This window comes from Herpailurus yagouaroundi, unplaced genomic scaffold (genome assembly GCF_014898765.1).
Source record: "Herpailurus yagouaroundi ecotype Mexico unplaced genomic scaffold, PumYag 208, whole genome shotgun sequence".
Classification (NCBI taxonomy): Eukaryota; Metazoa; Chordata; class Mammalia; order Carnivora; family Felidae; genus Herpailurus; species Herpailurus yagouaroundi.
Window position 1 is genome coordinate 12,020,071 of NW_024412439.1, and position 23,662 is coordinate 12,043,732.

Here is a 23,662-nt window from a genome sequence, read left to right on the forward strand (position 1 = left end):
CCCCCCCCCCCCCATTTCTCCCTTCCCCGAGCAGGAGCAGCCGAGCAGCCAGGCAAGGAGATATGGCCACTGGGCCTGAGGGTCCCACCCAGTGGGGCGGGGACTTCTCTGGCAGGGACCCATCCCCCCACCCCCAGGCCCAAGGGAAGAGCAGGAGACTGTGGGAGGGGCTGCAGGCACCTGGGGAAGCAGAGGGACGGTAGGTGGGGGTGGGGACAGACCCCCAGGGGGCAGGCAGGAGAGAGAGGGAGGGAAGGAGAAGGGGTTCCGCCTGCCACTGCCTCTCTGTGATGTCTCTGGGGCCCAGGAAACCCTGAAAGTCCGCAATCCCGTCCTCAGCGCCTTCCGGCCCCACTGGCGCCAAGGGCTTCAACCGAGACCCTCCTTGGCCTTCAGCCCCTCACCCGGAGAGAAGCCCTCAGGGACAAGAAAGACACCCTCGCTGCCTTCCCTCCCCCTTGCCTTCCCTCCCAGGTCCCGGTGCCGCCGCAGAGGGAGAACGGAGGACGCGTCTGCGGCCTGCGGCCGCGCACGTCTGCTCTCAGATGTGGCGTCCCCCGCGCACCAGCCTCGGACGCGGGGTCTGCAGTTCAGCCGGTGGCGACCACGTCACGCCACGTCAGGCTGACACGTGGGACAGACCCTCCCCCCCCCCCCAGAACCTTTCCCGGGAAGGGGGCTTTCTGCTTGTGTGGACCTAAGAGAACCCACTGGGCGCCAAGTACGGGTGGGCGGAGGCCCCGCCCTCAGAGCAGACAGACCAGAGAGGCAAGTGCACAGGCCGGGCGCCCGGGACCCACGTCTCCACACACGGGGACACCGGCCACACGGCGGGAGTGCCAACGGGCTGTGCGGCCGAGAGCCACACGCACGGGCCCAGAGAACCAGCACGGGGATCGGGTATGAGGCCTGGAGGCTGGGGTGCAGGGCCACCAACGGGGGACTCCCCGTCAACAGCTCCGCACCACTCGCCGGCGACCCCGGTGACTTCGGGCGGCTTATCCCTGCGTCTCTGGAGAAGGCTTCTCGGCGGAGACTCGCTGTGGGCCGAAGCTGTAACGCAGGCCCCACGTGGAGGCAGGGGGACGGCATTCCGGAACAAAGGGCAGTCTGGGTTGGGCGCCCCCTTGGACAGGGACACGGTGCCCGGGCCGCGTGAGCACGCAGCCCTGAACACAGGCACGGCCTCCCGTCCCTTCCCACCGCCCGCCGCCCCCCCCCCCCCCCCCCGGTCTCCCGCACGGACGGGCAAGTACGTGAGGACGAGGAGACAGCGCAGGCCTGCCTGGGTTCCGTCAATCACATCTCTGTCCACGGGAAAAGGTGTGAACCATCTCAGACACGCCCGTCCTTTAAGATCCTGAGTTTATTTTACAAATCACAGCAAACGCTAGCACACAAATGACTCCAGCCTCAGATGGCAGACGCCCCGCCAAGTGCACATGCGCCCCTCGCCTCGAAGACCTTCCAGTAACCTGGGAGCACTTTCCCTTCGGAGGCTGTGTCACATTTAGGAGCGTGCGCACACGAAACAAAGCCCAATTTTGCACAGGTCGCGTGACGGGGCAGGTGCACCGCTCCCCGAAACACGTGTACTTGGGGGAAAAGTCCCAGACGTGACGCCATGCGTGTCATGAAGACGCACGTTATCCTGGGCGCGAATCCTCCCCTCGGGTGGGTCCTCAGCAGGGCTCCGGTCGAGGAAAACTCACGCACGTGCCTTTTCCGTTTCTGAAAAATCAGAGGCTTTCCTCTTGGTGAATCCTGACGGAGAGGGGAGGGGAGAGGAGAGGAGGGACGAGGGCACCGAGCGCCCCCGGCTCTCAGGTGTCTTCCTTTCTTGGCGGGGGGGGGGGGGAGGGGGAGGCGGGCAGCACATCCAGGCCCATCCGTCCTCCCACCCAGGCTGCTCGGTGGGTCTGGAGGCGGGGGAGGTGCGAGCCCGCAGAGGGGACATGAGCTGGGTGCCCTCCCGGCCCCTCAATTCAAGGTCTGCGTCCATACGCCCCCCAGGGCGAGACCGGGTACCACGAGGGGCTGAGAGCCGGAGGAGGTGCCGCACACGGGGACTGGCAGGCTCACGGCCGGGTGACGGGGGCTGACGGGGGGTGACGGGGGGGTGACGGGAGCATCTCGACCCCGGGAGTGAAACCCGTCTTCCACCACCTGCCAGGACGCTCGCGTCACCGATATGTCAACAGAAAAACCACAGTTCGGAAAACACCGTCTCGTCAGGCGATTCGCGGTTCCTGGGCAATGAACACCCACCGTCATCAACCACCGGCTCCACCGCCACGACGACGCGGAGACGCACGTCCTTCCTCTCCGAGGGCAGCGGCCCCGCCCAGAGGGACAGCTGAGGCCAAGGCCACCCGTGGGCCCCGGGGAGGAGGCCCGCCACAGAGACGGGCTTCAAGCGGCGGCCTCCAAGAACTCCGACGTAAACACGGCTTCCGCGTAGTCCTCACACGTGTCCTCCAGCTCCGCGGCCACGGCGCCCAGAGCCTCGTCCACCAGCTCGTCCGAGAAGCTGGAACACAAACCACGGCTGAGGCGGCCGCCACGCGGCCCCCGCCCCCCCTCCCCCCTCCCAGGCTGCCACGCGGGCTGCTCCCTCCCCTGCTCACCCCTCCTCGTGCGCTCACCCGGAGTGGCTCACGTGCAAACTCGATCCCAAGGTGAGAGGCCCCCGCGGCCAGGACCGGACCGCGAGCGCACCCTCCACACACAGACGCCGACACATCGCGCTCCGGACCCATCGACAGACCGCCCTCAGACCTGCCTCGTGCCCCGCCGGCGCCCGCTCGCAGCTCACCCTGAGCCTGGGAGCCTCCCTCGGCCTGCCTCTCGTGACCTTGCCATTTCCCAAACGGCAAGGCCCTCCTCTGGGGAACGACCCCCAATCTGGGCTCCTCTGAGGTTTCTTCGCAGTCGCTCAGGTCATCTGCCTTTGGAACAAGGCCACAGAGGGGCCGTTGAGTCCCCTCAGTGCGTCCGTCCGTCCGTCTCGCCGCTGACGGCGACTCTTCTCACCTGCGGTCCCCCCTGCGAACCCCGGGAACGGCTGCACGATCGCAGGGGGCATCGAGACTTCTCCTCCCACGTGCCCGAGTCAGCCGGCCGGCCAGCCGCACAACGGCCGCGCTGTGACGCGGAGCCCTCCCCACGCGGTCCTTCCCTCGCTCGCTCCCGTGTGGACGCGGCCCCGCACGCTCGAACCCGGCACTTCCCGAGGCTCAGCGCCCCGCGCCGGCCAGAGCACCTGTCAGGCTGGCTGCGTCCCCTGGACAGCCCCGAGCTCAGACCCCCCTTCCCGGCACGTCCTTCAGGCTCGTGGCCTCAGCCCGAAGGGCCCCAGCAGCCCGGCCGGCAGAAGGGCGCTCGGAGCCGCGTGCTTGGCGCTATTGGAGGCAATTCTGACACACCCGAGCTCCTCCTCCTGAGACGCTGTTCTCTGTCCGTTCGCTCTCCTTCCTTGCCCGCCTCCAATCTCAGGGGGTCTTTCACTTACGTTTCGTCCTGGCCACTAGCCTGGACGTCACACACGCCACGCTTCCCTTACCGGCAGTCCCGGACCTCAGCGCCGCCCCTGACCTCCGGCCAGCCCGACCGCGGACGTTCCAACGGTTTTCCCAGACAAGCTGTGGGCCTCGGAGCAGCGCGGACGCTCCGAGGGGTGCTCGTCCGCACACGCACCCGGGGAGACACGTTCGCTGTCTCCCGCAGACGACGTTCGCTTCCCCGCGCGCTGACCTCGGACACCTCCGTGGCTACCGTGTGGCCCACCTCTCTTCCGGGACCGTTTCTGACCGGCCCGAACCACACCCGTTTACCGTTTCCCACGGCGAACGTGTCCCGGTGAACGTTCTTGGGGGGGCCTCCGCCGGCTTCTCCGGGACCCCGGGCCCCTCCGCGTCGGCCGGCAGCTTCCGGAAGCCTTCCCGCACGCGTGCTTCCCTCTCAACATAGCTTGTGTCCTGAGTTATCCTGAGCGAGCCGAGGGCACGAGCGACCGCTGCATTTACTCTGCCGCGCTTCCTACGTCCGTACGTCACGAACCCGCCCAAACTCCCACAGACACACAAAGGCGCTCTCGTGCGCTCAGACGCCCGAGCTCCCGGCCAGCTCCTTGCTTCCCGCCTTTGCGCCCCATGTGCTCCCGTCCTCCCTCCACCGGGCCAGCCGCTCGCTGTGTGTGCTGAAAAGCTCCCCCCGTGGAACCAGCTTTCCCCTTTTCTCTGGAGGTCCCGAGCTGGAGCTCATCTCCTCCGGTCCGCCCCTCGCTGGTGCCCACGCCCTCCGCTAGCTCAGTCACGGACAGAAACCAGGTTCTTGGACCCTGCGCATCCCGGAACACGCCTTCCTTCAGCCCACAGACGCCTCAGGCGAGCACAGAGTTCGGGGTTCCAATACCTCGTAGCCGTTCCTTCTTCTGACGCGGGAAGGGGCCTGATGAACCCTCTGGAACCTTCTGTGCTCCTCACACGCCTTTCCACGGCGACGCCCTGACGTGCCTTCTGCCGTGTGCGCCACACGCCTCACCCACACACCACGACAGGCCCCGTCCTCACAGCCGGGAGCTCCCGCCGTCAGACGAACGTCTGTGTCCCTGCGAGGTAAGTAAGCCGAAGCCTCGGCCCCGGGGGCGGACGGGCACTCAGGCCCCCAAGGACGGCTGCCGCGGGTCCAGAAAGCAGGTCGCCGACACCCACCGCACGCGGCCCTGCCGCTGAAGCCACGGTCTGTGGCCCACCTCCCGACACCTGAGTTGGAATTGCTGCACAATCCTCTAACGCGTAAGAGCTTTTCTTGCCTTTTTATTCTCCTCCAGAGATGAGGCTTTTTCTTTGAAGCTTTCCAGTGAATTCACTACATTCGTGACGTTTTTAATTGCTGATATTTTTACTCTCTAGAAACCTCTTTTCTCGGGTATCCATTCGTTCCCTGGCATGACCGTTCCCTTCGCTTCTCTGGGATGTGATTCTGGGCACGTGGTGTGGAGGCCGCCGCCTCCTCCTCCTCCTCCTCCTCCTCCTCCTCTTCCTCAGGCTGCACGGGGCAGTGGCCCAGGCCCTGGCGTGGGCTACCCGTCTGGTCACAGCTCTGTGGCGCTTGGGGCGGGGCCTCCGCGCAGGCCTGGCGCCCTCGTCCTTGGTCCCAGCGCTCGGCTCCCTCGTCGGTTCTTTCCCGTTTGCCGTCCTTTATGGTTTTATGCCTTTCACGTGGCCGCCCGGTGACGTGGCGCCAGGCCACGGATTCAGGAAGGAGATAAACACACGGCTCCCACCCGCCCTCTCCCCACAAGTCTCCGCGGCCGCTGGTGAGTCTGCTTCCCCTGAAAGCGTCCCGGCCCGGGCCCCCTCCGGCCAGCACGCTACTGACACCGAGCCCGTGTCACCTGCTCCCTCTCGTCACGGGAGCAGCACGTTTCTTCGGGCGTGAGGAGGGTGGACACGTTACAAGCAAGAGAAGGGCCGAGCTCGCTCCCCTCCCCCGAGAGGCTACCGGACAGAGCCGGCCGTCCTGGCTGCTCCACCAGGGCCCGGTCAGCACGGGCCTGTCCTTGGGAGCGCCTGCCCGAGGAACAAGGCCCAGAGACAACAGAGAGCCGGAACGTTCGATGCACGGTGACCTGAGGGTCAAGGGCACCAGGGGAGACGTGTACAAATCATTCCTTCCACGCTCAGGCGGCGCTGCCCTTCGTCCGGAGAATGACGAACGAAATGCGCCACGAACCACGGGACGGGTCCATCTTCCCTGGCTTGTTGTGGATTCCCCATACGCCGTCAGCCTCACGAGCCCTGGCAGCTTTGGGGACACGGCGCGCCAGTGAACACGAGGACCCGCGGCGGCCTCCCCTCCTCCCCGGAAAGCAAATGAGCGAAGGTCTCCACGCTCCGGACGGCACCGCGTCAAGGGAGGTCTTGGCACCTCAGGGTAAGCCTGAGGGGCCGAACACAAGTGGTCGTCCCCGATCCCACGCAAGAGCCCACCGCGACGGGAGACGGACGCAAAAGTCTCCAAGCAGAGAAACGATGGAAGAGCGGAGGGGAGCCGGCCACGACCTGGGGAGGACAGAAGGCAGGTGGCGGAATCGGAAGGAAGAGGAAGCCGCAGGGTCTGAGGAGAGCGATGCCAGGGAAACGCGAGCTGGCCGTCCCGCCGAAGGGGACCCCTGGCAGGTCCAAGCCCTGCGAACGACGGGGGCGGGCGGAGGCGAGGGGCTGGGAGCCGGTGAGTGTGCGAGTGTGCGGGAAGGCCGGGAAGTGCGCAAAACAATCAGCAGGTGAAAGGGGCACCAACTCCACCAGCCTGAACCTGCCCAAGGAAGCGCAGGCCACAGCTCGGCACCCGCTCAACGGCGGCGGGCCACAGGTGTGCAAGCAGCGACGCCCAGAAGGAATCTCATTTGGGGCTGCATTTAAGAGGAGCGGATTCAGGGGCGCCTGGGGGGGCTCAGTCGGTTGAGCGTCCGACTTGGGCTCAGGTCGTGATCTCGCAGCTCGTGGGTTCGAGCCCCACGTCGGGCTCTGTGCCGACAGCTCGGAGCCTGGAGCCTGCTTCCGATTCTGTGTCTCCCTCTCTCTCTCTGCCCCTCTCCCGCTCGTGCTATGTCTCTCTCTTATAAATAAATAAACCTTAAATAAGTAAACAAATAAAAAAACGAAAATTTGGATTTACGCGTCTTTTGATGAACCATTTGAATACCGGAAAAGCCTCCGTCCTCAAGTACTCCAGCAGCCCCACCCGCGACCTCTGCGCTCCTGACCGTCTCCTGCCTGGTAGCGTTCTGTGTCCCGTCACTGACCTGACGGGACACCGTCTCCCCCACCCAAATAGGCGGCGAGCAGAGGAAGCCCTCCGCCAGCCTCTCTGAGAGCTGAGGCGCGGCACCCGCCCCCCGAGCGGAGGCCGTGATGCTGTACTGACCTCTCGGCCATCAGCCAGGGGTTGAAGGCGCCCACGGCCTCGTGCGCGGTCATGCGGAGATACTGCTCGAAGCGGCTGCAGGAGTCGCGGATGCTGCGTCGCATGCCCGGGGGCACCAGGAGGGCGGTGCGGCCTTCCTGCCGCAGAGACTCTTCCAGAAGGGGCGGAAGGGGAGCCTCCCTCTTCTCAGACTCCTCGCCAGCGTCCACACTTGCATCCAGGGAGCTGAGGGCACGAGTAATAACCGGCGAAATCAGATGGCCCACGAGCAACAGCGTGCCGTTCCTCCCACCCGACGAGCCAGGGCTAGTCTTTCTCTCTCCCCCTGAGCAAAGCCAACACCCCTGCGGCCCCCGACGCCCGCCCCACGCGGGCATCGCTGTCCCGCACGCCACGGGGCTCTGGGGGCAGGTGTGCCACGGGATTCGCACAGCCGGGCGGCGCCGCCCCCCATAAACACTGCCTCGGGCACGGCGCTCGCCGGCCCGTCTTACGGCCTCGCTGCTTCACCGGGCCTCCCTGGAGCTCAGCAAGATTGGGCCCCAGGCCCCGAGAAAGGATTTCCTCGTCTTGAGGGAAGCAACGGACTCAGGCGTCTCACAGCACCGGAGGCCGAAGCAGCCTGGGCGCCACTTACTTGCCATTGCGAGGTCTTTCCAACACGATGCTCGCGCCTGGGTCTTTGCGCGCAGGGCTCTTTGTGGTCCCGACTGGATGAGGAGAGAGAGGCCTTTCACCTACTGCCGGGAGCGTCTGCTCTAGAAGAGAGGCACACAGCGGCCGCAGATAAACACCAGCCCACGGGCCCTAGAGCCGCCCCAGCGGCCGGCCCGTGAGGACGCCGCTCGCACCTCTACCAGCCTGGCGGCCGGCAGCGCAAACACGCTTGTTTTCAAGGAAAAGGTGAATTTAAAGGCACGACGAGGAATCAGTTTTAAGAAACCACGGGCTCCTGGGGCGCCTGGCTGGCTCAGTCAGTCAAACGTCCGACTCTTGATTTCAGCTCAGATCGTGATCTCAAGGTTCGTGAGTTCGAGCCCTGGGTGGGGCTCTGTGCTGTTGGCTCAGAGGCTGCTTGGGATTCTCCCTCTCCCTCTCTCTGCCCCTCCCCACCCCCTGTCAAAATAAGTAAACGTTAAAAAAAAAAAAAAAAAGAAAAGAAAAGAAAGGAAACCATGAGCTCTTCTGGAAGCATCCGTGACCTCTGAGGACACTCCGGGAAATGGTGGGTGCCAGGCTCTGCGGGCGCTGATTAGGTCCGGCCACCTGTTCGAGGAGTCTGAAGGGGTTGGGGTCGTTTTTTAACCTTTAAAGGGTTTCATTATGGGTGAGGGAAAAAAGCAGTTACATCTCAACCCTGACTCGTCCCCGGGATGAGTCTTTCGCTGGCAGAAACCTGCACGACGACGGTGAGCGTGCGAGCCCAACTGCACTGCGGGCTTGGCGGCTCCCGTGAGCGGTGGGTTATTTATAAACTCAAACGAATCAAGTGCACTCCAGGCACAGAAGAGAACGTGTCCTCAGGCAAGGAGCGTCCGTGAGTCCAACCACTTCCCCCGATCCACACGAATGTGCCTGCGATTCCCACATCAGTCGGTTTCTGTAAACATACGACTAAAAACGGTTTTCGATTTTTCACACACCGAAGAGAGAAGATACGGGAGTAGACACCGCACTCTGCAAAAGCCAGCTCTAAATTTGGTTTTGTGGTGCAACTGAGCACAGCGCCAGACTGACCAGAAACAGGATTCTCACTGGGATGCAAGCATCCAGACCCTGATCTCGGCTCTCAGGGTCCCACAGAGCACACTGGAAGCCATGCGGTCGTCAACGTGACTGGTGATTTAAAGTGTCCCCGAGAAAGGAACACGGAGCCCTTGATAAGCCGGGCTTCTGCACGAGGCAGTCCCACTTCGGGGCCAGGGGCCCAACCACGGGGCGACCCCTGCCCCTCCTGTGCCTCTTCTGCTTCCACACGGCGGACTCGCTAATAAGCGGTGGCTGGGAGGTCCCCCTGCGAGGCCCGCGCTAGGCGTGCGTGGCAGGACGCACAGGGAGGAGGATAAACTCTGGCCCCAAGAATCCGCGGCTCAGCCGGAAGAGGAGATCGGCTCGCAGGTGAGGGAGCACAGGTGGGGTCGCATGACCCCCACTTCCCGAGCGTCCCCTGTCCCCTGCCCTGGGACGGTGACGGGGGTTTGGAGGGCAGGCACTGCCACAAGCAGAGAGCCGAGCCTGGACAGTCACAGACAACGCAAAAGGACCAAGTCAGCACCATGTTGGGACAGCTCGTCTTTCTGCCAAAACTCGACATGCCACACGCTCGGTCCAGGCTGACGCCCCTGGGCTCCCGTTTCGGAAGCTGCAGGGACTCGGCTCGGCGGCGAGCCTCCCACCCCGACAGGCGGCGTTCGCTGCCCGTGCGACAGCGCTTCCCCGCATCCAAGAGGGGGACAGCCACTGCTACAAAACGCGCGTAAGCATGATTCTCAGAGGTGAACAGAAGAGCGGACGCCTTCCCAGCGACCGGCACGAGAACAAAGGGACCTTCCCCTCTGCACACGTCACAGGCACTTTGCTTCAGGGCAGACCGCCGACCTACACACACGAGCTAAAACCGCACGGCTTCTAGAAGGAAACGAGGCTCTCTTCTCAACTTGGGAACAGGCAAAGATTTCCTAGATCAGAAACGGAAAATCTATACGAGAAAAAACCGATGTTAGGCTTTTCAAAATTAAAGATATCTGCCTATAAAGAAATACGTTTGAGAAAATACACAGGTGAGCAAAACACAGAAGATGTCTGCAACGTCTGTGGAGACTCGTGGCTGCCGGGGAAGGGAAAGCAAGACAAAACAATTTTTAAACGCACAAAACATCTGGACACCTCGCAAAAGAAGATATACCAGTAGCTAATACCAATAGGAATCACTATTCGTCAAGGATCCGTGAAATTGAAGCCACAATGGGACATCAGCATGTGTCCGTTAGAGCGGCTACAATTAAAGACCGCAAACATGCAACACAGGACGGCGCCTCAGGGAAAGACTTGGCAGTTTTTTACAAAGTTAAACACATACCCAGCCCCATCACCTGGCCAGTCCGCTCATGTGTTTATCCAAGACAAGTAAAAACTTACGTGAGCACAAACTATCCATAAATATACTCGCGGTACATGGGATCCCCCGTGGACAAGAGCACACGAGAGCATGTCCACAGGGCACCATCGTGGACAAGAGCATGCACACACACGGGACCCCCCCCCCACCCCTCCCGTGGACAAGAGCGCACACACACACAGCATCCCCTGTTTGTGAAAATTCTAGAACTGACAACCTAGCCTGCAGTGCAAACAACACACTGGGTCCCGGGGTGGGGGTGCCGACTGGAGAGGAGCACGGGGACCCTTCCAAGGTGACACGGTGGCCCGAATTCTGACAGGAGTTTGGGTAACAAGGGCATATCCATTTGTCAAAACCCATCCAATGACACAACTAAGATCTGTGCTTTTTATTACACGTAAATTTTATCTCAAAAGGAAAAAAGTCTGTAAAGACACACGAAATCCTAGCTGCTGAGACACACGTTGCAACATTCAGGACCGTGCCTGCCGGTGCCCGGAACTTTCTCTGGAACGTGCATCCAAAAACGGGACGGACGGACGGACGAAGAGCAGACACACCATAAAACGAATGGAGGCTAGAAGGTGGCAGGTATGCGCGTGTCCACTGCCAAGGCTTTTCAACTTTCCTGCGTGTTTGAAATTGTTCAGAACACAATGTGGGGGGGACACTCACCACTCTTCCCTTCCTGCATCCACAGACGGGGATCAGCATATACAATTTCATTGTATCTTCGGCGAACCATCTCCTGGTATTTCTTCAAAAGAAAAAAAAAAGTTTAAGTTACGAGAAAAGATTAGTTTCATTACAAAGCAGGTGTCGTGGTTCAGCAGGCCCCACTGATACACACACGGCCAGAAATGGGCACGTGCCTGGCCAGGAAGCGAGTCAAGTTCACGAGGCAAAGTCTAAAAGGAAATGAAGCAGTTAACCTGACGGATGGAGACCAGCACCGTCCGCGAGAACTCACTGGCAAGAGGGAGGCGTTCCGCCTGCCGCTAACTCCTGAGCCCCCAAAACCCGGGCCGTGTGCGTCAATAGTCTTCCCTGATGTACAGTTAGGTCCACGCGAGTCTACAGACGGCCACGCTGGACACGGCAGGTCCCACGTTACCCCCGAGAAGGGAAGTCGGTTCCGTGATCACTAAGTTTCTACTTAGGGGCAAATCCAGGATGCAGGCAGGAGGCAATGCTGCTGTGGGGGTCCCGAGCCCCCAGGGGACTGTACCGGCCACGGCCACACCACTCCCAGCCTCGCTGTGGGTCAGCGCCCTGCTCTGGACCGTCCAGGGCCTGGGCTGGCTGATGTCTGGGGCTAAAACCCCAAGAGAAAAGAGTCCCAAAGCGGAGCCCCAGATGCTAAGCAAGGAAGGATGGTGTGATGTGTGGGGAGACCACGCTCGGGGCCGGAGGAGTCGAGGGGCGCAGACTCTGGTCCCTGTGGTTCTCCAGCTGTCCGTCGGGGGCACCACACGTCACTTCCTGAGTTCTGTGTCGGGAGGGCACTGACACTTCAACTCCATTGTGTCCGAATCACCTGACCCCAGGCCCTACACTTGGCTGCAGGTGAGCTGGGGGGCGGCCCCTGACCTCACCTCCATCTCCTCCATGCGCAGCATCATAGTGTCCAGAAATGGGCTGTCCCTGCCGCCTGCCCCGGGGGCCCGGGCTTGCGACGCCAAGACGTCACAGCGGAGCGCGGTGCCTTCCAGACAGTCGCCCTGCTGGCGGAGGCTGCCGGGCCCCCCGTCCGCGGCCACAGCCTACGAAGCAAAGGAGGGGCAGAGAGGCGATGAGAACCAGTGGGCCGCAGGGAAGCAGCCCCGCAGCGTGTCCACGCCGCCACCCCCGCTCCGCCCCTCCCGTGGCCACGCGCCCGAAGCCGTTGCGTCCACACAGTCTCCGCCACCGCCATTCAGACGGCCGCACTAGCCAATCACCGTGCTCGCCGTCGATGACAAGGCTCGGGGTCGCCGCCCCTGCCGGTCGGGAAACGAACGCCTTCCCTGCGCTACACCCAGACACGGCCGGTGTCTCGCGTGTCCTGTCCCGGAACACGGACCTACACGGATCTATTCCCTTCTGGTTCAACGCTCCCGTGACAGGTTCGCGACACCACGAGGGCCCTCATCCTGCGCCACGGGCCTGGGAGAGCTTGCCTGGCGCCTCCCGCCCTGCGTGCGCGCCCCAGTAGGCGGAGCGCCGCTGCGTACGTGCCCTTGACTCTCAAGTGCGGCTGGAACATAGAAGGTCTGCCGGGAGTGACAGCGTTGGGCCCTGGACGGGACAGTTTCGGGGCTGCGGACCCTGGCTCGACCCACAGGATGCGTATGCACCGTGGTCGAGCCCCCTGCGCCTCCCTCTCACCCTCGTCCGCCCTGCGGAAACACACGTCCGGCCTCAGAGCTAGCAGGGTGGAGCGCGCACGTGTGCCCGGGGACATGCAGGGAACAGTTCCCGCCAGGGAATCTGAAAACCTTCCAACAGATCACAGGGGGAAATGTATCAACGGCCAATAATGACAGAAGGAAATGCCCAACCTTAAAGTTATGTACAATCAGGTGAGTAATCAATACAATAAAATTACAAAAACTCTAGAGAAAACGAACCCAGGAACTCAGGTCTCCTTAATGGAGACGCGTTTGCACATGTAGCCCTTCTCCTCTGTAAGGACCGTGAATCAAGGATACGGTGCGGGGGCACCCGGGTGGCTCGTCAGACTCTTGATTTGAGTTCAGGTCTTGATCTCACGGTTCGTGACTTTGAGCCTCGCGTCGGGCTCCGTGTCTCCCTCTTTGTCTCTCCCCCTTCCCTGCTCATGCTGTCTCTCTCAAAAATAAATATCAAAACAAAAATTAAGAAAAAGAAAAAAGAGGGGCGCCTGGGTGGCGCAGTCGGTTTAGCGTCCGACTTCAGCCAGGTCACGATCTCGCGGTCCGTGAGTTCGAGCCCCGCGTCGGGCTCTGGGCTGATGGCTCAGAGCCTGGAGCCTGTTTCCGATTCTGTGTCTCCCTCTCTCTCTGCCCCTCCCCCGTTCATGCTCTGCCTCTCTCTGTCCCAAAAAAATAAATAAACGTTGAAAAAAAAAATTAAAAAAAAAAAAAAAAGAAAAAAGAAAAAAAGATATACCGCGTGCCCTTAAAAATGATAAGGATGCTGACTGTGCCCTGATGTGGAGGCATCGCCCCAAGGTGAAAAAGCCAGCTACAGAACAGCATACAGTGCTCGTTAGCTGGGTGGTCTAACCTCTTACACTTCTGCCAAAGCGTGTGAATCTTTAGGCAAGTGCATTTCAACTTCTGATTGGGAAACAAAAAGCAAAGAACAACTTGTGCCTTCTGGAAAGACCCACTCCAGGCGCTCAGCGGGTGACCAGAGCGGCAGCAGACGGACACACGACGCCAACGCCTCCGCGAGCTCTTTCCTGGCGTCGGAGGTGGTCGCGTCCACCAGGAAACCCGTCGGGGTTGTATCTCACCGGCGGGGTGCCACCGGTGAAGGTCTTCTCCGCTCTAGCATGGGCCTTCCGACGGTTCGTGTCGCGGGCCCCACGGGTTCTCTACGGCTTGACACGGAAAACGAGACTTCCTACAGCGTCGTGCCAGCTTCGAGGAGGTTTCCTGCGCGTTCTGCCCCGTCATTTACACACACAGACTCCCGGGTGCCGCGGGGGGCGGTCTGCACGGCGCCGACGTCTAACCCCGAGTACAACTACTCCGCGTGGCTCTAACGGCCACGTCGCACCCACAGAGCAATTCTCAAGCGCCAGGCCGGCCCGCTTGCCACGCGCGGACTCGCCGACAGCGCGGGGGGGTCACTGGGGACACCTCCCGGGTCAGGCGTCCTGCCGGGAAGGGAGCGGCACGTGGAGGCCACGCTGCACGAGGCACAGCCGGTGGGCACAAGCTAAACGCAGGCCTTCCTCTTCCGCTCGGCGCAGCCTCACCTCACACGCGCCTCTGTCACCAAACGCCGGGGCGGTAAAACGACAGTTGTGAAGATCGGGCGGTGGCGCGGCAGGGAGGCCCCGGCCCGGCCCCCAGAGCACACCTGCCGTGCCCTCGTCAGCCCCGAGCACGCGCAGCAGGAGCGCGGCGGGAGCCGCCAGCCAGCGCCCAGGCCCACACAGACTCGGCAGACAGGCCGGCGGTGCCCACCTGACGGCCCGAGCCCAGGCAGGGCAGGAACGGTCCCACGAACGCGGGACGCAAGTCCCCCGGAGGACCGCGCGACCGCAAGACGTGCTTCTGTCTGTTCGCACGGTACCGCCTTCTCCCCGGCCGGCTCTTCCCCGAGCTAGGCCAGACCCCGGTCGTTATCAGGCGCTCTACACGCGCTCGCCTGACAGTGCGCACCGGGCCCTGCACACAGAGACCGCGCCACGCCCGAGCAGAGCTGGGCTGGATGGGGGGGCAAGAGGCGGCCAGCGCCCGGCCGTGGCGTGTCCTCCGGGAGAGGACAGGGCCACGGACAGAACCCCGTGGCTGCAGAGGTTGCCGTGAGCACCAGGGCGCCTGACGAGTCAGAGGAAGACCGACGTCCTGAGTAGGATCTGCCAGTGCGGTGACATCCCCACCGTGGCCACACCGGTGCACGCACCTCGTCCGTAGGCCGGGCTGTCGCCGTGTCCGCCGGCGGCCGGTCCTTCGGCACCTCTGCTTCCAGTGAAGAGTTGACTCTCTGTTAAGACAGACAGGCACGTTTGTGATTACACAAGTCTGCGGCCCGTGTGCGTACAGATGAACCGTGACAGGAACCTCTGCGTGGACCTGCTCATCAGCTTCGGCTACATCAGGCTCCCCAGCAACTCCAGGCACCGTGTCCTCATGAAAATAAACACCACGTGTGGATCCTGGGCTTCTGTCCCTTTTTTTCCCCTCAACTTTGGAAACACGTCTCCGCTCCAGTCTCCCCAACGATGAAACGGAGAGACGGGGCGACAGGGTCACTAAGAGCACTCCCAGTCCTGCACCCCGGAGACTTCCAGGGCTCCCAGCCCCGCACCCCGGAGATTTCTGGGGACGCCAATAATAATTACACACTTCTTAAAGCAGAGGCACAGAACTCCGGGGCCTGTTCAGGGACCCAGAACATCATTCATTCTGTGTAAGATCACGACAGTGTCCGTGGGCTCGTCTGTTCACACGGATGGCACCGTTTCCACGGCCGGCAGACGTGAGGGGCCACCTCCTCCTCAGGAGAGGGCAGCGTGTGCACAGACGCGGTCCCAACATCCCCTCCCTCGGGAACCAGCCAATCATTCCAAAGCACTGAGGCGAGAGTTCCCAGGACTTCTGCGGAAGCAGGTAACCGAACACCAGAGTCATCAACAGATCTATTTGATTAGGAATGCAAAGTGTCGCCCAAACTCGTTCCCCAAACTAGGGGACTTTCTCAAAGGTGGGACTTTGTCTGTCTTCCCCTGGTCTGTCCCTCACAGACACCAAAGACCCATCCGTGGCGGCAGTGGATTGCACACACCCGCACGGGCCTGCAGGTCTGCGCGGCACCGCGGCCCCCAGCCGCCTCCGAAGCGACCCCCCGCTATTCCAGCACTTCCAAGCATGAGGAAACAGACGCGCTGGATTACCTGGGCCTTGACCAGGAGAGGCTTCAGACGCTCCAGAACCGCCTTCTCTACCTTGTCTGCTAACTGGGCAGCAGAGTCACTGGGTCGAGACAAAATCAAAACTTGAAATCAAAAGCAGAAGATACCCTATTTTGTGCATTTACGTACTACCCCGGGTGGAGGAAATGAAACGATTATAAAATCAAAGTGCTTCTCCAATCGTGAAGGCCACGCAAAGTCCCCGGGGGCCCCTGTAAAATGCAGACCCGCAGTCGGCTGGCGGTGTGAGGCCCGAGACTGCGTTTCCAACAAGCCCCCAGGTGGCGCGACGCGGCTGGTCCTGGACCCGCCCTGAGGACACTTCTTCACCTCTGAAGACGTACGTTGGGCTCTCGGTACGTTTTAAAAAGTAACAGATGCCTTTAAACAACCGAAGAGGACAGAACACGGAAGAAATCAAGCTAGTCCTGCTCGGTCTCCAAACCCCACAATCGCGGAGTCAGACCTAAGCCCCCAGAGACAAGGAGAAGATGGAAAACAGGACAGAAGTGATGAGGAACCGAGTGGAGCCGGGAAAGCCGAGAGCACGCAAACCCCCGTGCGCCCCGCTGACAGGATAGGCACGGGGGGTGCAGGGCTGGCAGGACAGGCACGGGGGGGCCTGCGGGGCTGCGAGGTGAGTCCAGGATGGCTGAGAGGCAGGACCCGGGGGCCCTTCCCTGCCCGGCACAACTCACACCTGCCCGGTTCTGCCTCAGGACGTCCGGGGGCCCCTCCTCTGCACGAGCAGCCGCCAAACAGGGTGTAGGGGCAGGTGCCCTCCCGGAGAGAGGGGGCCCCGCAGGCCGGCTGGGCGCTCCGGGGACACCAGGTCTCGCCCTCCGGGGTCTTCTCTGCACACGCTCATCTCTGACCCGCCCTCAGGAAAGGCCCGAAGACCGACATGAGGGTCCCTGGCGAGCAGTCCGCCGACGCGCCCCACGGAGTAGAGCTCGGCCGGGACGGCACCACAAGGGCAGGTCTCCGCGAGGAAACCAGCACACTGAGCGGCGCCTCATCTCACACGGGAACTCGGTCAGGATGGACGGCGGACAGGAAAATACGGCTCAGACTGCAGAGCGGTTGGAAGAAGACGCAAACGAACATCTCAGGGCCCTAGCGTTGGAGGGGACCCCTGAGACCAGACACAGAACGAGCTTAGGTGAAAAATAAAAAAGTGGGAGACTGGTCTTATCAAACCTTGACACTTCTTCCTCAACAAGATACCGCTAGGAAGCACACTCGCCACCGCGCCCCAGCTGCCTGACTCACCCCTGACCTTGCCCCTGACCTCCTGGGACACAGGCCCGGACCCACCGTCTTACACCAGCAGCTCTAACCCTGGTCTGCGCTCGCTTCTCAGATCTCAGGACAGCACAGCGTCCGTCAGGGATACATCCGTAGGGACAGACATCCGGGTGGAGGTGATGAAAGGTGACGGGGTGAACAGGGGTCGGGACGGCATTCGCTCTGGGGAGGAGGGGGTGGCCGAGGAGGGCGCGTGGGGACAGTCCGTGACGGCCTGTTCATGGCTGGAGCCGCTGTCCACGCACATTTACCACGTGTGACCGCTCGAGGGACAAGCGGGCACAGTGGGCTGCAGTCTGGCCATCCGGCTGGGAGATGGTGGGTAGGAGTCCTAACGCCCTGCCCCGCCGGAGACAGTCCCATCACAGAGGCTTCGTAGGGACGTACGGCCGCAGGGCCCAAGAGCGTCGCAGGAGAATGAGCCCCTTCCAACCCTAAGGTCCCATGACTTCACTACCGATGGGGCCTCTTTCGAGCGGGAGGGACGAGCGTCCGTCCTGATGGGTGGCAGGATGCACTGTCCCAAGAGAACCCCACTCGTCTGACCTCGGGGCGAAGTGCCGTCCGTCACGGCAGCAGAGTACCAACCTCCTCTACAGACCTCAAGAGCCCGCTCGGGCGACTTGTCTGCGCAGGGTGGACCCTGGAACGCCGTGTCTGTGCACTCAGCCGTGTGAGCTGGACACACGCATCAACCTCCTCTCGCTGAGAGCGGGGTCCCCTGGGCCAGACAGACGCAGGCCAGCCCCTCAGGCGGCTCCCCTAAACTGCCACCTTTGCTCAGTATCAAACTCCACACGAGACAGATACTTCCGAGCAAAAACACCACGTAAGGACACGCGGGCAGGCCCACGCGGTCCGGGGCGCAGGCACGCAGACCGGCCAGGGCAGGCGAGCGCTCACCGCTCCTCAGGCGCGAACGCCGCCCGTTGCTGCGGTCTGGGGTTCAGTCCCGCCCGCGGTCGTCCCACTAGAGCCCACGTGGAGCCGAGCGAGCCCAGCGGACGGGGCGGAAGGCCACCCGACGGTCCCCGGCCCGGGGGGCTTCTCAGGAGCAGACAGCCCGTCGGCACATCCACACGGGAAGCGTGAGCATCCCAACGGCCGCGGGAGGGGGCGGGCCGGACCGTGGCTTTCCGCACCGGAGGCCGGCTCACCTCTGCCTGTGCGCGCCGTCCGCGCCCGCGGCTTTCACCTTCTCCAGCTCCTTCAGTGTTTTGTGAGCTTCAGCGTCGAGCCAGGCGAGTCTGGAGAACGGCAAACAGAGTGAGACCCACCCGCCCGGACCTGCAGGCCGCCGTCGCCACGGACAGGCACCCTGCGGGTGACACCGCTGCCTGCAGAGAGCTCCCCGCCCGGCGCTCTGCGCAGCGACACTAACACGCGGAGGCCCTCCGGTCCGTGGGGACGGCGCCCCGGACGGCCCACAGCTATCCTCAAGAAACTGAGCCCTCGCCGTGCTTAGGATTTCCTGTCCGACCACCAAGTGACCCTGCTGCTGTGTCTTCCAGTTCGGACAGAGAGGCCCCCCCCCCCCCCACCGCCCTCCGGAGGGCACGGTCATAGCCGAGTCACATGAAACCAGAAAGGCAGAACAGACCCCGAACAGATTCGGGGGACGGGGGGCGGAAGGGCTTCAAACCTGCCAGTCTGGGTACGTGAACAGCATCCAAGTGCTTAATGGCCCACATTCATTTTTGCTTTCCCATAACACAGGGGCGATCTCGGCCACGCAAACAGAGCCCTGTCGTCACTGAGCCCCTGCAGGATGTTCTCACCTCACCCCCGACTCAAGTCCATCCCCGGGTCCACGAAGCCCAGGCCTCTGCAGCAGGGAGCGGCCGGCCCCCTCCAGCCCTCACCCTCCCGTTCTGCCTCAGACCACAGACATGCCCATCCGTGACTGCACATCACGGGGCTGGGATCGTTTTGCCCCGTTTCTAGAAGTGTTCACAGAGTGCACCGCTGTACCACAGACAGAACAGGAACTGGTGGACCACTGATGCACACACAATGTTTGAGCGAACGAAAGAAGAAGGATTGAGGGGCGCCTGGGGGGGGCTCAGTCGGTCGAGCGTCTGACCTCGGCTCAGGTCATGATCTCACGTCTGTGAGTTCGAGCCCCGCCACGGGCTCTGCGCTGACAGCTCGGAGCCCGGAGCCTGCTTCGGATTCCGTGTCTCTCTCTCTGCCTCTCCCCCCGCTCACAGTCTCTCTCTCAAGATAAAGACGTGAAAAAAAATTATTAAAAGAAAATAAGGGGTGAAAGGGAGGGTCGCTGTCTACCCTCTACACTTGGACAGGAAAGTCGGGGGTTACGCGTTCTATAACCGGCTTTGCGCACGTGCGCGCGCGCGCGCACACACACACACGAAAGAAGAGTTCACTCAAAGATTTGGAAAACAGCGGCACAAACCTCATGGCTTCGTGCGCAACAGCACCTGTCAACGCGCTGGCCTCCTGAGCCTCTTCCTGCTGGACAGACCGCTCTCTGGCGGCATCTCTGGGGCCGGGCCTCACCTTCAGCCAGGCGGCACTACAAAACACGGAGAGTCACGCCCTGGGGACCCCTCCCGGGACAGCCTGCCCCGAGGACACGGATGCAAGCAGGAGCCCGGGCTGGAGGAGGAGGGAGCCGCCCCAGGATCCAGGCTCAGTGCCCACGGAGATGCTTTCCTCCGCCCCCCACACGCCACCGCGTGTCGAGTGGAAGAGAGCTAGGGGTGAGCGTCAACAAAGCCCCGCTAGAACCCAGATTTAACGTGACCCAATTACTTTCCACAGTGCAGAGCGGCCCTCTCCCGCGGGCCCGACCCAGCACCATGACCCACCGCCTTCCCCGCGCTCCGCACACACCCAGGTCTCTCTGGTCTGCGGCATAAACTTCCACCGACTGACGTTTTTTTGAGCTTCCACGTGAATTCACGGCTTTGTGCCAGGACACACACAAAAGTACGGAACTTCGAGCAGAGGGATAAATGCAGCAAAGCCCGCAGTGACATCAGGACGCCTGACTTGAGACCCCGCTCTACTACAGAGAGCACCGGACCCTCTCCGTGCTGCTGTGTCAACTTGAAAACGAGGGCGTATGGGCACGTGTGTCATTCACATGACACCGCAGGAGTCCCCAGGTGGGCCCATCCGCCAGGCTTTTCCCCGTCACCTGCCGGCCTCCAGAAGGGTGGGCCCTCCTCCCCACATCCCTGCTCCACCACGCTTCCAGCAACTTCCGTCCCACGGAAAACAAACGCCGCTCTGTCCCGATCGATAGTCTCCCTCGGAGACTACTTCCACCTGACCGGACCCCGCTGCCCGGGAGGGCCCGCCTCCCCCCAGCCCTGCGATGGCGCCTCGTCCCTGAGTGCAGTGGATGAGGGGACGGCGGTAACGTCCATATTACCCTCACGTCCCCTGCAGTCAGTGAGATCCGTACAGTTTTATAAGTCAGCATCTTGTCTTAGAGTCAGAATTATTTCTAAACATTCACTCATTCAGCAAAGATTTAGTGACAGCCCCCCAAGGACCGTGAGGGGTCAGGCCCCGCGCCAGCTGTGGGAGGCGCACGGCTCCTGGCCTCAGGTCACGGAATCCACTGCGTGGAGACAGGTGGGGGCGCGCCTGCGACCCCCACACGGGACCACACGCCCACGGCGGGTCGGGGCGGCCCGCTCACCCACAGCCACGGAGGAGAGAGGAACCGTCATCCTCTAGACACAAAGCGCTCACGTGTTTCTCACCCAGCTAAGCTTTTCTTCCTCACGGGAACCACGGCGGCCGCTTCACCAGCTCTACGCGCTAGGTCACCCTTGACCCGAGGAGGGAGAGCGTGATCACGTACCATTTGGGGGACGCTGGCGGGGACGTGGGGTTTGGAGGCACCCAGGGGGCCCTGAGGTCCCTCACTGGCTGCTGGCTCCTTTTCAGCCTGGATGACACGGTCGTGCGCTGCAGTCTGCTTTTGCTGCGGCCTTGGGGCGGCTGACGGTCCTCAGCTCTGAGGGGTCCCTGTAGGAGAGAAACATGAACCCTGAAGCCAAACGCGTATCCAAGAGGCTCGTTTTAACCTCTGGCTAACGGGAGCTTCGGGCGTCCCCACGCTGCACCAGACCCTTGACTGGAAAGCGCTGTGGCAAATTTGGGGGCGGGTGCATGTCACACTGAACCCCCCAGGTGGGGGCGGGGGTTTACAGGTGGAGCCCCTGGATTTGCCACCTTTTAATATGTGTGTGTGTGTGTGTGTGTGTGTGTGTAACATACACGTATGTGTGCGTATATGTGCATGTGTGTGCGTGTACAGATGGAGTCCCTGGATTTGCCGCCTTTGTGTGTGCGTGCATGTATGTATAGCATACGTGTGTGTACATACGTGTTGCACGTGCATAATATGCATGCGTGTGTGTGCGTGTACATGTGTGTGTCAGTCTAATATACACGCACGTATATGTATGCCGTATAATAAACATACGTATCGTGTGTGTATAACGTACATGTGTGTATTACGTGTGCGTGATATACACGTGAGTTATGTGTGTGCGTATGTGTACAATATACACGTGTGTATGTGTACATATATGTGTGTGCGTATATATATTTATGTTTACGTTTTTCTCTAATTAAACAAACACAAAGAAGAGATCATCCGCGTGGTATTCTTGGCGAAGACCCTTAACCTCTGAGTCTTAGGTGTCTCATCCATAAAATGGGAGCTGCTTCCCCGTGTTTCCAGGAGGCTGGACGGGCCGCTGTAGAAGCAGCAGAAGGCGCTCTCCAGGCTAAAGCGCTGGCTGCCCTCGGACAGGCTGGGTCCTGACCTCCCAGCGACTGCCCTCCCCGCCCCAGGACTGTGTGGAAAGGAGCGAGGCCTGACCCAAGCCAGGGTCTATCAGTCACCGTGCCTGGGGCCACCTGACCACACGCAGGGCAGGGTGGCTGGGGAAGCCCGCGCTCGCCCATCCAGTGGCTAGGCGGGAAGGCGGTCTTCCGGCTGGTTCGGCCACACTGTAAACAGAAGCTTAAAACGTAACGTAGCCTCAAGCCAGCTGGCTCCCAAAGACCTGCTGGAAAGCACTGACCCTTGGATGCCTTTTCATACCGCGGGTTAGTATTTATCGATATTTATCTTCAGCAGGGACCAAATCTCAAGCCCCCCCCCAATTTCACACTTCCAAGGCAGAAGCAGAAAAAACCGAATGTTAAAGTAGCCTGCCCAGTCAAGACCTCGGAATCAAATTCGTTCCGACCTCTCCAAACCAGGACGAGAGAGAACGTCTGGTGATCACAGCAACGTTAAAAACTGTTATCTTTTTTTTTTTTTTTTTTAAATAAGGGGAAAAACTATTGGGAGCCGAGCAAAGTCAGCTCAGCCCGGATGGTGGGCTCAGGGGCTCGGGCGGCACCGCCGACCAGCCCGTGACCGTGGCCGCGCAGCCAAGGGAGGGAGCGTCCCTACCTGCGGCGGCCCCACCGGTGCCTCCTCCTTCCTGGGCGGTATGCTCCCCGCCCCGGGCCTCCAGGCCGCTGCTCCCGCTCTCGCCACGGCCACGGGCTCTGCCGTGAGGCTCGCGCTGTGGTCCGGAGCAGGAGGGGCTCCTTCCGGACGGATGTCCGCGCCCCTCACACCAAGCCCGTTCCCGTTCGCGGACCGCTGGGTCGCTGCAGGTGCTGCCCCAGGCTGACACTTATCTGCAGGGACAATTCAGAAGGACAAACGGACGTGCTACTCAAGTTGGTGACAAGCGAGCGTCCCCTCAGACGAACTCCAGACCTCCAGCCCGGAAACACAGAGGCGTTCTGCTGCCAAGATCACTCCTCGCCCTTGACTCCCAAGCGGACCCACACGGGGAGACACCGAGGCTCACCTCCCACGTGTGCTCCTTCCTGTGACTATAATAATGCCGGCTCCTGACCGACCCCTTCTTTGTCCTCGATCACCCCACCTGGCTACCAAGTGTGGTTTTGCTGAAATGTAAATATTTAACTGTCACCTCTCAAAACTTTCACTGGCTCCTAATCTGACACAGAATCAAGTCTGAACTCCACATGACATTCAACTTGTGAGGAGAAAAGAAATAAAACCATCTACATTCAGGGCGCCTGGGAGGGTCAGTTGGTTAAGCATCCAACTCTCGATTTTGGCTCAGGTCATGACCTCACAGTTTGGGAGTTCGAGCCCCAGGCTGTCAGCGCAGAGCCTCCTTGGGATTCTCTCTTTCCCTCTCTTTCTGCCCCTCCCCTGCTCACTCTCTTTTTCTAAATAAATGAATACATACGTACGTAAATCATACGCACATACATACATACGTACGTACATAAGTTTCACTTAAATTTAAAAAGAGGGGAGGGCACCTGGCTGGCTCAGTCGGTGGAGCATGCAACTCTTGATCTCAGAGTCTTGAGTTCAAGCCCCACATTGGTAGTGGAACTTACTTAAAATTAAAAAATTTACGGGGCGACTGGGTGGCTCAGTCGGTTAAGCAACCAACTCTTGATTTCAGCTCAGGTCACCATTTCACAGTTTGTACCTCCCTCCAATGGGGGACCCACCTCCACGGAGGACCCTCCCTCCAACGGGGCACCCTCCACAATGGGGGATCCTCCTCCATGGGGGACCCTCCTCCATGGGGACCCTCCCTCCAATGGAGCACCCTCCACAATGGAGGACCCTCCTCCACAGGGGACCCTCCTCCACGGGAGAG

The 23,662-nt window shown here is 61.4% G+C and overlaps 1 protein-coding gene across 9 annotated transcripts in view; it reads right to left on the bottom strand.

The window, feature by feature from the left end:
* Positions 1–1,348: 1,348 nt before the first annotated feature.
* The window catches only part of KIAA0753 (KIAA0753 ortholog), a 36,544-nt gene continuing 14,230 nt past the window's right edge, over positions 1,349–23,662 (bottom strand). For 6 of the 9 annotated variants that reach the window (XM_040453528.1, XM_040453522.1, XM_040453524.1 and 3 more), the window contains 11 exons: positions 22,417–22,649; positions 20,806–20,972; positions 19,384–19,503; positions 18,125–18,214; positions 15,642–15,720; positions 14,651–14,731; positions 11,647–11,814; positions 10,727–10,808; positions 7,568–7,688; positions 6,931–7,155; positions 1,349–2,530 (listed from right to left, as the gene is read on the bottom strand). In XM_040453528.1, coding sequence (XP_040309462.1) covers positions 2,413–2,530; positions 6,931–7,155; positions 7,568–7,688; positions 10,727–10,808; positions 11,647–11,814; positions 14,651–14,731; positions 15,642–15,720; positions 18,125–18,214; positions 19,384–19,503; positions 20,806–20,972; positions 22,417–22,649 — 1,484 coding nt within the window. In that variant the 3' untranslated portion in view covers positions 1,349–2,412. Of the gene's footprint in view, positions 2,531–2,815; positions 2,949–6,930; positions 7,156–7,567; positions 7,689–10,726; positions 10,809–11,646; positions 11,815–14,650; positions 14,732–15,641; positions 15,721–18,124; positions 18,215–19,383; positions 19,504–20,805; positions 20,973–22,416; positions 22,650–23,662 lie in introns of those variants that run through there. The other 3 variants (XR_005784097.1, XM_040453527.1, XR_005784098.1) reach the window with 3 other exon arrangements.